The 15,947-nt window shown below is 44.7% G+C and overlaps 1 protein-coding gene across 1 annotated transcript in view; it reads left to right on the top strand.

Moving 5' to 3' along the window:
* The first annotated feature begins 7,789 nt into the window (after positions 1 to 7,789).
* Positions 7,790 to 15,947, top strand: part of FAM204A (family with sequence similarity 204, member A) — a 24,130-nt gene continuing 15,972 nt past the window's right edge. The window contains exons 1-4 of the mRNA XM_006831495.1: positions 7,790 to 8,026; positions 8,541 to 8,646; positions 8,750 to 8,780; positions 8,954 to 9,053. Coding sequence (XP_006831558.1) covers positions 7,790 to 8,026; positions 8,541 to 8,646; positions 8,750 to 8,780; positions 8,954 to 9,053 — 474 coding nt within the window. The remainder of the gene's footprint in view (positions 8,027 to 8,540; positions 8,647 to 8,749; positions 8,781 to 8,953; positions 9,054 to 15,947) is intronic.

The following is a 15,947-nucleotide window of genomic DNA, read 5'->3' as shown; positions in this document are numbered from 1 at the left end:
TCAACTTGACAACACTTAACATCAGCAACAACAGGACGAGAGTCTTGGGGGTCTGGAGTCTCTCCTTTTATGCACTCCTACCAGGTATATTCTAAAGGAGTCCTGGTGGGATAAGCACTGGACTGTGAACCACAAGGTCATCAGTTCAAACCTACCAGCCGCTTCTTGGAAACTCTATATGGGTTCACTATGACTTGGAACTGACTGGACTGTACTTAACAAGAACAACACAAGGTAGATCATTCCTCTGGAGAGGAATGATGTCTGTTTTTTGACTGAACTGAGCTGGGATTTCTCAGTAGCCTCCCTTTCAAAGAAGCTGTGTGTGACAACAAGAAGAGTCCAATGTGTGACAAACTTCAGTGTCCAGCAAAAGGACTCCACCCAGGGCCAGCACTTCACTGGCTGTGTAACAGTAGGCAAGTTTCTTAAAGTCTTGAAGCATCGGAATCCTTCTCTGTAAAAACAAATTACTATCTCGTAGGATTAAGGTATCCTGGTGATGCAACAATCAGGCTGCTATCCAAAAGTTTGGTGGATTCAAATCCATGGTGGCTCCTCATGAGAAAGATTAGTGATCAGCTTCCATAAAGATTACAGCCAAGAAAATTCCTCCGAGGAAGTTCCACTCTGTCCACTGGGGTTGCTTTGAGCTGAAATCAACTTGAGGGCATCCAACAACAACCTCATAGCATTATCAGAAAACAACCAGCCAAACACCAAAAACCCATGGCCATTGAGTGGATTTCCCATGTTTGAGTAGAACTCTCTCCAGATGGTTTTTCTTGGCTGTGATCTTTATGGAAGCAGACTGTCAGATCTTTCTCAGGGGGCCCTCTGGGTGGGTTCAAACTGCCAACTTTCAGTGACAGCCAAGCACTTAACCGCTGTACCACCAGGCTCTTTCAGAGGGCTGTTGTTGTTAGGCGCCATTGAGGTACTCTTGCTCATAGCGACTCTGTACAATAGGACAAAACACCGTTCAGTCCTGTACCAGCGTCACAATCGTTGCTCTCTGTGTCTGAGCTCATTGTTGTAGCCAGTGTGTCAATGTGTCGAAGTAATACAAAGACAGGTAGATGCAGAGAACCTAGCACACAGGTGTGCTGTCTACGCTCTCACTCGCTGTGCAACCTATTAAACTGGAAAGTGCGAGATAGGACCAGTAAAGAATTACCTTCTTTGGCAACAGTCTGTATTATAGAAATTTTGTTTCCTCTGATGCCAATTCTTGCTGTTATAGTGTTACTTGCTCAGCATCTTTCTGGATTAACACTGTATGTAGATGGCTCCTTTTACAAATTCAACCAATCAAATCTAGACAGAGAAACTGATTCCTTAGTCATGAAAATCCAACTCCTGTTTTCTATTCTTTCCCTATGTCACTAAACCACTATTGCTTTACTGAGGAAAAAAGAGGCATTTTCCTACAGAAGGAACTTATTCTTTCTCAGTTTCAGCAAGAAGAATCTTTATTATAGATTCAACAATGTTGTATTATTTAAGGGATTTCATTTTACTTGGGATAATTTTTCATCAATTAGAGATTTAACAGCCACCCAAAGAACTCCACAATTAATCTTTTATAACACAGATATGACTTGTAATCTCTACACTAAAAAAAAAAAAAGTATTATTAAGGGAAAAGTATTCATAAAGTATAGTATTTCTTGACAAAGAAAAATTGCTTTGTGCTGTTTTTTCTTAATATGAGAATTTAAATGAAACTTACATGTTTGAAATGAGTGCCAGATGCAACACAATTCACTAACACATCAGGCATTTCACTATGATTTAGTAAAAGACATCTAACAATTCTGTTTCACAAAAGTCTCATGGATACAACTATTTCATTCACAAAATGCTGTCTTGGCAGGTTTCCAAGGTGGGAATTTGCTGACGGGTAGGTACATTTATTGATTAAAATAAATCAAATGTCTGACTTCCCCCTCCAAAATGGCAAAACAATCATAGACAAAAAATCCTACAACCAGAACCAGAAGAAAAGTTTGACCTATATATGTGGATTGTCTGACCTACGTGTTTTAATTATGTGGTAGTGGTGCTGTGTGCCACAGAGTCGGTTCCTAGGCTATAAATCTTCATGGGAGCAGTAAGCTCCATCTTTCTCCCACTGAGCAGCTGGCAGATTTGAACTGCTAACCTTGAAGTTAGCAGTTCAACCAGTAATCCACTAGCTACCACAATTCCATACATATATTGTGTTGTTGTTAGGTGCCGTCAAGTTGGTTCTGACCCATAGCGAACCTGTAGATGGTCTCCAAGGAGCAGCTGGTGAGCTGGAACCACTAACCTTGCAGTTCAAGCTGACCTTGTGGCCCAATGCTTATCCCACAACATCATACCAGGACTTTTGTTGTTGTCAAGTTGGGTTCCAACCCATAGTGACCCTGTATAGGGTTTCCAAGGAGTAGTTGGTGAGCTTGAACCATGGACCTTGCAGTTCAAACAGCTTTGAAGTCTGACGCATTAACCCACAGCGCCACACCAGGACTCCTCATGTATTATAGACATCCGATAACGTCAAACAGTAAACAATCAGCGGAGGATTCTCAAAGGAACGTTGAGAAACTGGATTTAAAGGCCTATTTTTTGAAAGTGGGACTTTCCAAATGTCCTTGATACAAATCTGGATTTTGTTTGGAGTGTTCAGATTCTCCCTCTATTCCTTGTAGATTTACTTCCTTTCAATAATGAACATTCTTTGATGGAATTTTATCATTGTCACAACACAAGAAGGTAGGTGTTGATGTTGTTGTTGCTTAAGTGCTATCGTCCAGTCCGTGCCTACTCTTAGCGATGCTGTACAGAGTTTCCGAGGAGTGGCTGGTGGGTTTGAACAGCCACGCTTGTGGTTCCAACCAATCTTGCTGTCGAGTGCTTATCCTACAGTGCCATACGTGGGCCTAAAAGGTCGGATGGTATTCTTCTACTGAAAAACAACTATTTAAGAACATATACACATTTCTAAAATAGTTCCACTTCCCATCATTGCCACTATCACTCTTACTTTCTTCACAGCGGTCTTTCCTTGTTTATTTTCTATGCTCTCCTCCCTGCTCCCAGGGCTTACAACAATGCCTGGCATAGAAAAGCAGCTCAATTAACTTTGGGTCAAGGTCACACAGCATGTAAGGGAAGCAGCCTGCATTCCCATCAGCAGACATTAAACTCTATTAAGAGTCAGGATTGTTGTTCGTTAGTCCTGGTGTGGCGCCATGGGTTAATGAGCCAGACTGCAAAGTCATTTGAACTGCAAGGTTGGCGGTTCAAGCTCACACAGTTGCTCCTCGGAAACCCTGTACAGGGTCGCTATGGGTCGGAACCCGACTTGACAACAACAACGAAAGTCCTGGTGTGACCTTGTAGGATAAGCATTGGGCCGCAAGGTCAGCTTGAACCACAAGGTCGGAGGTTCAAACCCACCAGCCCCTCCTTGGAATCCCTATAAAGGGTCGCTGTGAGTCGGGACCAACTGGACAGCACTTAGCAACAAGAAAGCGGGGTTGGCTTAGTGTCTAGTGCTGTGTGGGGCTCACTAAATAAGTGCAGGAAGGAAAAAAAAAAAAAAAAAAAAAAAAAAGAAAGCAGGGAGGGAGGCAGGTGGGATGCACGAATGAATGCATGCATGATGAATAACAACGTTCCTAGAAGGACCTGGGAGCATCCACACAGGGCTTCACGGTCCTTGTGGAATGAACTTAGTTCAACGTTCAAACCTGCACTCTCTTCATTCAGACGCCCAGACGTAGGGCAGGGAAGGCAGTGTAATCAGTCTTCAAAAACGTTCAGAAGAAAGGGAGAAGTATGTGAGAGAGAAGGGAAAGCGGGGGGCGGGGAAAAAAAGAAGAAGGAAAATAACCTGAATTATTCCAGTTGAAAAGCAGACCTACGCTGGTTGCCATGGCAACCTTACAGCAAGAATAGCCTCCACCCATTGGTTGAGAGGTCAGAGCCAATGAGAAGGCAGAATGTTGACGGAGTGTTAAGATGGCTGCTGGGAGGCCGGTTCCCAGCCGGTGAGTACGGTTTATTGTAAGACTGATTCTGGGATTGCTCCGGCTCCGACGTGAACGGTACGGGAAGGCCCCATACGGGCAGACGAGAGAGCCGGAGTGGGTGGCCTCACAGTTTCTCGCTGAGCCGCTCCGGAGTGGCCTAGACAAGTCGCCGGCTGAGGCCCCGGAAGCGTCGGTGGGGCTGGCCTCGGAAGGAGTGTCGCCACGCCTTCCCTAGTCTGTTAGTGGGAGAGGGTCTCTGTCCTACCCACCCGCAGTGGGGCCTCCTCAGCCTCTCATCCAGGAAACAGGCTCTTGTTAACTATCGCCGTATCCCGGAACACAGCTTCTGCCCACGGAAATGCCAACAGGCTAACATCCTACACCGGAGTGTGCGGCGCTGAGTCCGGTGCCTGGTGCGTAGGGGGTTCCTCCTGTTTGGTGATTGGTGCGTAATTCCCGGAGTGCTGCCAAGCCGGAAAAGGTGTATCTTTTTAGAGCCGTCCCCTTCTGTTTTGAAACCAGTAAGTGTTCTACCCGCGGCATCTGATTTAAAAGAACCCTTGAAATGCTATTGGTTAATTACAGTGCAGGGCCTGGGGATGTATTTTTCTCCAATTTTTGTGGTCTTGATTTAACAAATAAGCGCTCTCCATAATTGTAACATGCATATATACAAAATCCTGCTTAATAGTTTATCTGGATAATCAGACTGGCTAGTTAAGGGCTTGCAATATTCAACTCTACTTTACACTTTTGGCGAAAGAGCAGCATTATCTACTTCCTAAAGGGAAACAGCATTTGCATTAGTTTTGGAGATACTTAATAACACTTAAAACTAATAAGTTACTGCAAGTCGCAGAAACTGATAGTTGTGCAACATTATTTAACACTTTCTTCAGATTGGTGGGGACTAGTTGAGTATTATATAAGTAAGATTAAAGGCAGATCAGACAAGATTCCGATGTCTGTGATTACTTCAGATTGGATACACAATACAGGCAATAAGATAGCTTCATAGGCTGGAAATGGAAGTCACCTTCTGGAATATTAGAAATAGGAAACATTTCTCGATTGAGTTTCTCAGGTTACATTTTGGGGTTTTTGCTATGAGCAGTTTTCCTGGTCTTCCAGAAGATATTATCCCTGAAACCTCTGTGTGTGACTTTGATGTATGTGATTTAGTGTTGTTGTTGTTGTTATGTGCTGTGGAGTCGGTTCCGTCTTTTAGAGACCCTGTACAGTGTTTCTGAGGCTGTAAATCTCTATGGGAGCAGAAAACCTCATCTTTCTCCTGCAGAACAGCTGGTAGTTTCGAACTGCTGACCCTGAGGTTAGCAGCCCGATTCATAACCACTACACCAGAGCTTCTGTGATTTAGTGTAGCAGCATACGTAACTCTGCACTTAAAAGATGAGGAAAGTGTTCTTTTTAACCAGATCTTTACAAGTGTAGAATTAAAAAGGCTAGGGTCATTCTTTAGGTTCACTCTAAAGTCTTTGTGTCAGAGCATATGTTGTTGTTGTTAACTTCCCTTAAGTCAGTTCTGCTTCTTGGTGACCCTGTCAAGCAGTTTCCCAGGAGCAGCTAGCTAGTTTGAAATGCCAACTTTGTGGTTCACACTAATCTTGCAGTTCAATGCATTGTCCTGCAGCACCACACCAGGACTACAGAGCATATATTATTACTTAAAACAATAGCTACAGCTCTCCCCTTTAAAAGTTTATAATTTGAACGCTGGAGTTCTATTTCTTTAAAATAAATCAAAATGTGTTAGGTATGTTAGAAGTCTTTCCCGCGTGGGAGGATCATTGTACGATTAATGGTCAATCACTGCCTGTCATATTGTGTGTGTGCCTGCTTTATTTCATCTGTTTCTTCTGGGGTTTTCCCTCTCTTCTTTTTCTCCAAAGTATCAAACAGGATCTAAAGTGTAGCGTTTTGCCAAAATCCAGCCAGCATGACTGGCTGCTAAATAGAGGATAGAAATGATCTACTGGGGTTCTGAGCTTTAATCAATGGTATACGAGACTTTGCTGCAGCAAGGAGTGAGTTTTGTGGGCATTTGGGACACATGCAGCCTTTAGGATCCATGAAGAAACATTTTAGAGCTGCAAGACATCTCAAAGATCATCTTATCACAACTCTTCATTGTGTGCATCATGAATGGAGAACCAGAGGAATGCAGTGCTTTACTACAATCTTGTTCCTAAGGACTAGAAACCGGTCTTCTGCCTTTCAAGACTGTGCCTCACCCACCCCCACCCCCACACCAGTGGGTCCCAATTTTTTCACAACCTGAGACCCCTTTTTTATATGATTGGATATCTTTATTGATACTTTATCTTAAAAGATTGTGTTTACTGAATAATATTAATTGTTGTTTTTTTTTTCTTATTAAAACTCGCCAAGTCTATTACAACTCACAGCAACCATATAGGACAGAGTACAGCTGCCCCATAGGGTTTCCAAGGCAGCAGATCTATACAGAAGCAAATCGCCGCAGCTTTCTCCTGTTGAGGGACTGGTGAGTCGAACTGTCAACCTTTCGGATTAACAACTGAGTGTTTTAACCACTGTACCACTGGGACACCTTATTAGAAAGCAGGCGTATAAGACTCTTGGTGTGCAGCTGTAGGATAAACACTGGACTACAAACCACAAGGTCAGCGCAGGGCAGCTCTTACTGTGGTAACAGCAGCCACTGAGCCTCCAGGGGCTCTTTATTTTGTAATTTTTTTTAAATCACAGAGGAGTGGCACTTCACCTTAAAGATTTGTAGGAACTGAGTTCTGAAACGCAACCTTGTTTAAATTTTGCCTTATTTTATGGGTTTGGAACTAAATTCATCTTTTAAAAAATTATTTTTGTTTTTCCTGTGGATACCCACAGGAGATGATTGTACCAGGCAGATATCATCCTGAAGACAGCTCACTGGCATGTTGGTGAGAGCTTGTGAGCCAATGAGGAAAGGCCTTCCCTCTTGGGCACCTGAGACTGCTCCCTCCTGTGAAGCAGGGCACACAACTGCAGGCGCAGCGTGTCCAAGAGGAATGTGCTTGTCACTAACTATCAACCCCAGCTGAGAGCTTGGGCTGCTCATAGAACTGGCCACGTTGGTAGAATCTCATGACCATAAGCTTCAGGGGTTTTGCTTCTTTTGTACACTGCCGCCCCGAATGTCAGAGTACCTGCAGCAATAGAGGAAGAAGGGGAGTGAGGAATAGGAGGAGAACACGGAATATGTAGCCAGTTGCCTCCTTTGCCATGAAACCAGAAGAGCTGCATGTTGCCTGGCTACCATTACTGAACATTTTGGTCAAAGATTTCATAGAAGAATCCTGACCAAAAGGAGGAAATATATAACAGAATTACAAATCCTCAAGGATCTCAGACTTCTAGAGCCATGAGGGTTGAAAGAACTCCTAAAGCTATTGCCCTGAGATAATCTTTAAACCCTAAACCAAAAATACCTCTTTAAATCTGAAATGGAGAATGAGCCCAAGGGTCCATTGTGATAAAGTCGTAATAGAGCCAGTTTCTGCCCTCCTCCCATAAATCTCAGAACAGCAGAAATGTTTGCATTAGGGTCATGACACTCAGTTTCCAATATTGGCATGTTTTTAGATTTAAAAGACACAGGAGATGGGCTGTTTCCAAACAGTTGGTATAATTGTGAGGCTCCTGAGGTTCCATTTCAGTTGCTTTAAAAATTCCTTTTGTGGTTACTTTGCATGTCTGAATCTGTATCTTTCCCTGTTGCAGAGAAGATGTGGAGTGGGCTGCTACCTCCTGGCTTAAATGAAAGTGATGTGGAGTCAAGTTCTGAAGATGAAGAGGCCACATCGGAGAATTCCAGACTTCACCTACAGGATGAAGCAGAAGATCACGTGACCAGAACCACAGAAATCCCCGCTTTCCCCACCGATGGAGCGGAAACTGAAACCGAGGCAAATACAAATGCATATGAAGAGTGCCCCGCTGGGATTTCTGTGCACGTGTGGAATGTAGGTACTGTGTGGTGTGCCTACTGCAGCCTGTGTGTGTGTTATTGCCGTATGTCTGCCACGGTCAGAATGCATATGTTCTTAGGCAAGAACAGGTGGAAAAGTTCCCCTCTGAGAGCTTAGAGTGGGCTGGGGCTGTCATGGAAACAGTGGCTTCTTAGGTAATGGCTTTGATTTCTGTTTGCTTAGCAGAAGACAGAGGGGCAAAGCAGTGCGGTTAGCTCCTGCACCCGAGGAGACCTGAGGCATTTCGAACTTGCTCCTATCCTCGGTTCTCCATGTGAACCATCACATTTTAGTCTCAGCTGAGCAGATGACTGACTTTGAAAACACAGGTTGTGAGAGAAGAGAATAGCTCAAGAAGAGCTAAACTCCTGCCGTTAAACTGATATCATTAAAATGTTGGAATAGCATCCTTTTCAGTACTTTTTAGCAAGTTTATTTTTTAAGTGCATGCCTTGTTGCTGCGAAATGTATTTGCTTCTCCATTGCCCTCCCCCCCACTTTTATATAGAAATTTCAAGAATTGCACAAAAAACATTCTGAACAGAAAACGTCAGCCTCAAGATTCAAGAGGAAAAGAGGAAGACGCTCCAGGAAAGGTTCTGGTTTTCATTCTGGTCAGTTATCATTAGCTCTAAGGGTGAAATTTGACTTAAAGTGGAATTTAAAGTAACCATTGAAAGCACTACAAGGTATTCACAGTTTATGAATTCCTTTTAGGTGAAGTGAAGAGTGACGAGGCGGCTCAGAGGTAGGTCAGATTTAAACACTTACCTATTCCGGGCGGCCTTGTAGGCTGGGGCCAAATGAATCCACCCTCTCTGAAACTGCTTAAGCAGAAGACTTAGTTGTGATATAATAGCCAATCAAAAATGGTCAAAATGAGCACATTTTATCTAAAAGTTTTTATCTGTTTTCCTGTAGAAAACAAGCCTCAAATGAAGCCCAGTGGAAGGAACTGACGCAGTATTTTGGAGCTAATGATAGGTTTGACCCCCCTGTGAAAAAGAAAAAAGTTGACAAGGTATACTCTTTTTTATTGCATACTGTAGTCACCAGTGGGTTATGCATAGTTAGATGTGGGCGTGCCTAAGGTACTTGTCTTCATTAGTGAATTCAGTACATAGTGAAAGTACCTACTGAGTGCTGAGCTGGATAAGGAATACTAATGAAGTAATTTAAAGGAACAGGACAGAAATAAGTAACTGACATGACAAGGAAATATGTGTTACAAAGCAATGAGAAACCACTAAGAAGGAAAAGAAAATGTTGTGAAGAAATTCTCTGGGTGGTTAGGGACGGCCTTTGTTAGAAGATGCTATTGGTTTGAGACTGGAAGGATGAGAAAGAACCATCTATAGAAAGAGTGCTAGCGTGGAGGCGGTCACATGGGCAAACACAGGAGGGTGGGGGGTGAAAGGAAGGGAGGTCATCCTGGGACATGACCTGGGACATTTGGGTAGCGGAAGAAGGGTCAGCATGACTGCAGTGGAGTCAGTGACTTAAGACTGGAGAGGTCAACAGGCAGAGAGCAAACTCTGCAGGACCCTACAGAGCGTAGGAAGAAATCTGCATTCTGTTCACAGTACAGTGGGGAGTCCCTAAAGCATTTAAAGTCAAGGAACTGACATGGACTAACTTAGCTTAGAACGATTGTCCTGACTTACATGGCGAATGGATTGTAGGGAGCTACAAATCGACTTGAACACACCAGTTAGGAGACTCTTCTAGGCCAGAGGTGATGGCGACTTGAACAAGCATGGTGTCGCTGAAGATGGAGAAACCCGAATGAGTTTGAGGAACACTGTAGAAACAGGACCAACAGTGTTTACCTCTGTACTTCTTGTGGGGTGGTGAGGAGGGAGAGAGCTTGTCCAGGTTTAACCTTAAGGAATGCTGTGACTAGTGATGCTCGGTAAGACGTGGAAGGGAGAAAGATTGTGAGTGGGGGCCTCGCCGGAGATTAGATTGGGGTGAGCAGCAAGAGTGGAGATTGGTAATCTGAGTCTGGAGTTGGGAGGCGAGTTCTGGGCCTGAGATAGGCCTTTAGGGGTCGTTGGCATTTAGGTGCTCAGAATATCTAGTAGATGCTTGCCAAGTGAGTGACATTCTCATTAGGAGACTGTTGATGGACTCCAGGCACTGGGTGGTGGGACTTGAGGCCCAGGGGGCTGTTTGTTAAGAATTAGGAGCCCAAGTATAAAGTGTCTTCGGTGAGTCCTTTACACTTGCCGACAGATGATGTCCTGCCATGAGCCATGGGCTATTGCTATAGAGTGCGGGCGTGCACGAGCACCTTCGCCCGTGTCTGACTCCTCAGTGGTTTCTCTTGCGGAGCCTCTGATTTAAAAGCCCCTCGCTGGGCGAATTGTGTCATTCAACGGTGTACACATTGCATGTGGATCTTCTGATTCCAAGTTTGCACGGAGCCCTTGTCATCCAAAAATAGTCCCCGGAAGACTGGGCTGTGGGAACCACCACTGAGCAATCTGAGTTTTACAGTGTTCACTCAGGTGCAGGAATGTTAGCTGCCTTACAAAGAGAGATCAGTGGTAGAGTGGGCACTGGCATCTGGTCGCATGACCGCACCGTCCACTGCCTGGCCCCATCTTACAGCGTCACTGCCCTGCTCTTGACCCTTGTTATTCTGCTGGGCCGAGTGCTGAGGGATCATGTGACGGGGGCTGGCCTTGACTAAACCAAGTGGGTCCTGAGGCATCGGACAGGACGATTAGGGTGCCCACAGTAGTGTGCGTGTCCGCTCTGGCAAGCTGCTCTAATTAGATGGCTCTTTTGAGGGAATGAATAGCTCAGTCTTGGCTCTGCTAGAAATACTTGTGAAAGCTTTACTTTAGGTGGTCTCCGATCTTCAGTTATTTGCAACATTTTTTATGTTTTCTCAAAACTCCAATGACTTTGGAATGCAGAAAATGTTTCTTAGTGAAGGTGAAGACTTGGCATTAATGTCTGCACCATTTTAAAAAGCAATTTAGCAGGTGTGTTTTTACAATGCCTCTTTATTACACTTTTATTATTTCCTTAATGTATATGAGATTATACTTTCTTGAGACTGGCCAGATATGGCTAACTCTTATGCATTGTATAGAATTTGTCATTTGTTTGGGGAAACTTCGATAAATGATACAAGGATTCTTTGTGAAAATGTTTGTGCTTCAGAGACAATCCATTGACCAATTCAGTTTTAGGACCCGGAGTCCTGGTGTGGTGCTGAGGGTTAGTGCGCTGGATGTCAAGGTCGGCTTGAATTGAAAGGTCGGCAGTTCAAGTTCATCAGCTGCTCATTGGAAACCCTATACAAGGTCACTGTGAGTCTGAACCGGCTTGGCGGCACTTAGCAACAGTCGTACATTAAGTGTGTTTTAGGGAAAAAAAGTCTTTAAAATTATATTAAATGTCATTTTGAAAATGAGACCTGCAATCACCCACCATTGACATGCTTCATAAGTTTGGGTTTTCTTAAATGGTGACATTTCTCAACCTAAACGACAGTCAACTAGGAAAGCTATGGCCATCTTCTAAACAAGGAAACTGACTATAGTCCTCGAGTCCGAGCAGTCTTCTCCCTGCTCAGGATTTTGCCAGCATGCAAGATTCGTAAGCTCAGGAAAGGAAGGATGTAGTGAAGTCAGAGTAATCCATAGTCTCGTAGTTGTTGTTGTTAAGTGTTGTCAAGTCACTTCCAACTCCTAGTGACCCTCTAAAGGGTGTCTGAGCAGCAGCTGGTGTGTCTGAACTGCAGACTTTGTGGTTCAAGCTGACCTTGCAGTCCAGTGCTTTCTACCACAGTGCCATCTCCTCCCGCCCTCCAGCAGGCACGCACTCCTTCTGGCTCAGGGCCCCAGCTGTGCTGTCTGCAGAGTGCTGTGGCACTCCATCTCCGCCAGGGCTGCATCCGAGTAAGCGGTGGCCTGGAATGTTCACACTGGAGGAGCCACGATAAAGACCATGTAGACCGGAGCAGAGCCATCTGTTCCCACACCTCGTTCTGTGTTCGCTCAGCCCTCAATGATGCTGAAACAAAACAAAACTTCTTAATCTGTTTTTTTCCCCCTGGTATTTTTTGTTTTTCTTATTTTGGAGCTCTGCCAACTAAAACTGTTGCTCAGCCAAGGATCTGCGTATGAACAACACTACTGTCACCTGCTACCCAGGCAGCACAGAGAGGCTTGTTGAAATGCGGTCTTCCCAGAATCGAAAGCTGTCTGCAAGAGGCCTCAGTGCTAAGTACAGCTCCCATTGTGGTTCTAGTAGCAGTCCTGGGACTTACTAATAATTCTGTAATCATAACATCATTATTTTCAATCTGTTTGGGAATTTCTCTAGACTCGATTTCTCTTGAGCTGCCTCAGATATTCATTCCTTCATTGGACCAATTTGATTGGTCAGCAGTCATTATTGGAGTAGTCTGTGTGTCCCTCACTGCATACCTTTTGGTGTGAAGAATCCGAAGTACTTATGATGATGACCTTAGAACAACTGCACAGTATCCATGATGAGTTTAGTGGTTTCAGAAGGGAACTGCTGTTGTATAATTTAACTGTTTCCAGCTTAGGTTCTTATCGAAATGGTTTTCATAGAAAGAATGTCATGTAGTACTTTCATGTGTAGACCTGACGCCTGTCTGGCTACTCGGACTGGTGGGAGAGGGCCAGGGAGTGTCTCCTAGTGACACCTTGGTATCCCCTGGCATCAGTTTCAAGCATTCTCGTGATCCCTGTGGGGTGGGCAGGTGGGGCCAGTGTTATTGTCATAAGATAGAGGAAATCTCAGTATGTTATCCCCAGAAAACCAGAGCAGGAAAGTCAGGAAATGAGACTTTAAGCCCAAGTCACTTGATCCCAATTAGAATACAATTGGCCCCTTTGATAGCCTGACTAACTTTTTACGTAACTTGCCTTGAATAGCTTCAGCGGGCCTGGTACACATATGAAGCTTAGATTCTGGTCTTAGCTCTTCTTTATGCAGAGAGTGCCCATCTGCCTTTTCTAGGTATTGAGGTGTACCTGCATCACAGCAAAATTTCGGTAGCGATGGATTGTGGTCATTTACTGGGCTGAAAGGTGGACGCCTGCACATGTGGATGCTTGATTGGTAATGTGAAGTGTGGTTAGAACCCGGAAGCACCTTCAGATCTCTTGGGGTGCCTTTGTTAGTCATGGGAACCTGCTAGATACCAGTCTTAGGGGAATTTCCCAGCTGCAGCTAGATAGCTGGCTTTAACTCCATGTTTTTGGGTTGAGATATTTCCTAAGTTAGGTTTTGATTCCAGCTTTGAGGCACACGGAGGCCCTGCAGAGTCCCTGTGTGTCCCCTGTCACTTGTCTATGGTATGACGCACATCCCGGATGTAACCAATGTGTCTGTGCACTCAGCAGTTTCTAGGAGAGGAGGATGGTCTTGATTTCCCCGCCCTGATGCTGACACAAACCTGTGGCTCTCTAAAACAGAAATGAGCAAACTGACGTAACGGTGACTTCATCAGCAGGCCGACGGACAGGGGGTCAACTAGGAGTGGGTCCCTGTGCAGTCACTGATCTCTGACCACTCTGAGCTTGACGGACAGGGGGTCAGCTAGGAGTGGGTCCCTGTGCAGTCACTGATCTCTGACCACTCTGAGCTTGCAGTAAAGAACATGCGTTTACCTTCTTGATTCCTTTACCCTACAACTACCACTGCCGCAAACTAAGGTAGAACTGTAATTGATGACAGGGAAAAAGATAGGCATGAGGTATTTGGAAAAGTAGAATGATGTGGATCAGCTTCTTGGGGAATAGGAGTACTTTCAAGGGCCACAGTGAGATCCCAACCAGCTGAGTTTCTTGGTCATTGCTGAGTTGAAGTAGAAGAGACAGGTGATTGGGCAGCGCTTGGGGATAGTGAAAACAGGACAAAATGTTGACAGCCATTGGAGGTCTAATTCAGGGCAGTGGTTCCCAAACTTTAGCATCTACCAGAATCCTATGGATCGCTGGTCTTCCAGAGACTTTGCATTTATAGCACATTCTCAGGTAATGCAGACACATTGGTCCAGACTCCAACTGAGAACCACCATCCTAGAGTATAGGGTGTTGTTGTGAAGTGCCGTCGAGTCAGTTCCGACCCATAGCGACCTTGCATAGAGTTTCCGTGGAGCAGCTGGTTAGCTTGAACCGCCAACCTTGCAGTTTAAACCGACTTTGCAGTCCAGCGCAATAACCCACAGTGCCACACTAGGAGCTCTGGTAGCATAGTGGTTACACAGTGGTTGCGAGCCAGGCTACTAATCTCAGGGTCACCAGTTCAAAACTACCAGCCATTCCATAGGAGAGGAGAAAGAAGAGGCGTTCTGCTCCCATAAAGATTTATGTCTTGGAAACCCTGTGCAGGGTCCCTATGAACAGAACCGACCCCATGGCACATGACCACCAACCCAGGGTACAAATACGATGGCTGAATCATTGGGGGGGCAGGCTAGAGAGGGAGAATAAGAGAATTCAGGAAGGACGGAAGGGTTGTGAGAATCAGTCAGGGAGTGGGCCTCCAAGTGAAGATGGACGTGAAGGCCCATTCATTGTGGATGAGGGCTGTGATAAGTAGGAAGATAGAAGTAGCTTGTGTGTCCAGGGAGGAGAATTCCGGATTGTGAAGTTTGAAAGGTGGGGCTTTCAGGTGACCCTCTAACATAGTGCAGGACTGGAGTACACTTCCTACAAGAGCTCAGGAGCTAGTACTGAAGGTAACTTGGGCACTGCTTCCTTCATTGCGCAGTCTTGTTGCGTGCGCCTCTCTAACCAGAGGACTGAGCTGGGCAGACCTGTGCTTCATCATCTGCTTAGCTTGCTTTCTGGCCTAAGTGCTATATGTCTGGTGAACGACAAAGCCACTCATGGACCGACACAGTTGGAGCGTCCATGCCTGGAGTGGAGTCTACTGAGGTAGGGTGGGGTTGGAAGTCCTTGACGATAGAGGATGTTGGGTCAGTCAGTCCAGGGTGGTATTTAGACCATTAGAGGAAGAGATCTGCAGAAATACAAGAAGGGAAAGTTTGGGAGTCTGAAGAGTTGTGGGACGAAACAGCTGTTATTAGACAGCTGACTTCACTGGTCTTTGTTTCCATACTCTTCTTAGACAAGTTATGTGATTAATTTTTAAATCAAGACTATGTTGTTGCCCAAGTTGGTCCTGACTCATAGCAACCCTTAGAGGGTTTCTGAGGAGCGGCTGGTGACCTTGAACCACCAACCTTGCCAGTCCAGTGCATTAACCCGCTGTGCCATATCAGGACTCCAAATCAAGACTTTAGGAATACAGTTCTCTCACTTGACTGGTGCAGTTAAGCAGTATCGATGGAGAAGACACGTTCAGGACTTTTCTTGTATCCTGCTAAGAGAGAACAACATTAACTAAAAAAGTGGAAGTAAAAGGCATACTAGATGAGCTATTAGTAGATAAAACTATAAGAAGCTTATATTAAATCTGTTTTTCATTGATTGTTTCTGAGGTAAGAATTTTCATGACGTAGATATTTCAGTTATTTCAGTCTCAATATCTCTCCACTGGTTTATGGTGAAGTCTATCCAGTCTGGTAATACCATGGAAATTGTAATTATGATTTCCTGAAATAGCTTTAGTAAATAAAACATTCTGTAGTTGTTGTTAAGTGCTATAGCGTCATTTCCAACTCATAGCTACCCTGCAGAGGGTTTTTGAGGAGCAGTGGTGAGTTTGAACCACTGACCTTGCAGTTCAAACCAACCTTGTTGTGCAGAGCTGATCCTACTGTGCCACACCAGGACTCCAGAGCTTTTTTTAGGAAAGCAAAATCATATATGCACCCTCCTCCATGTGTGGTATTCATAGTCAAAATCATATATGTACCCTCTTCCATGTGTGGTATTCATAGTCAAAATCATATATG

The sequence above is a fragment of the Chrysochloris asiatica genome, unplaced genomic scaffold, assembly GCF_000296735.1.
Source record: "Chrysochloris asiatica unplaced genomic scaffold, ChrAsi1.0 scaffold00003, whole genome shotgun sequence".
NCBI classification, from domain to species: domain Eukaryota; kingdom Metazoa; phylum Chordata; class Mammalia; order Afrosoricida; family Chrysochloridae; genus Chrysochloris; species Chrysochloris asiatica.
This window is presented reverse-complemented; position numbering and strand designations above follow the sequence as displayed.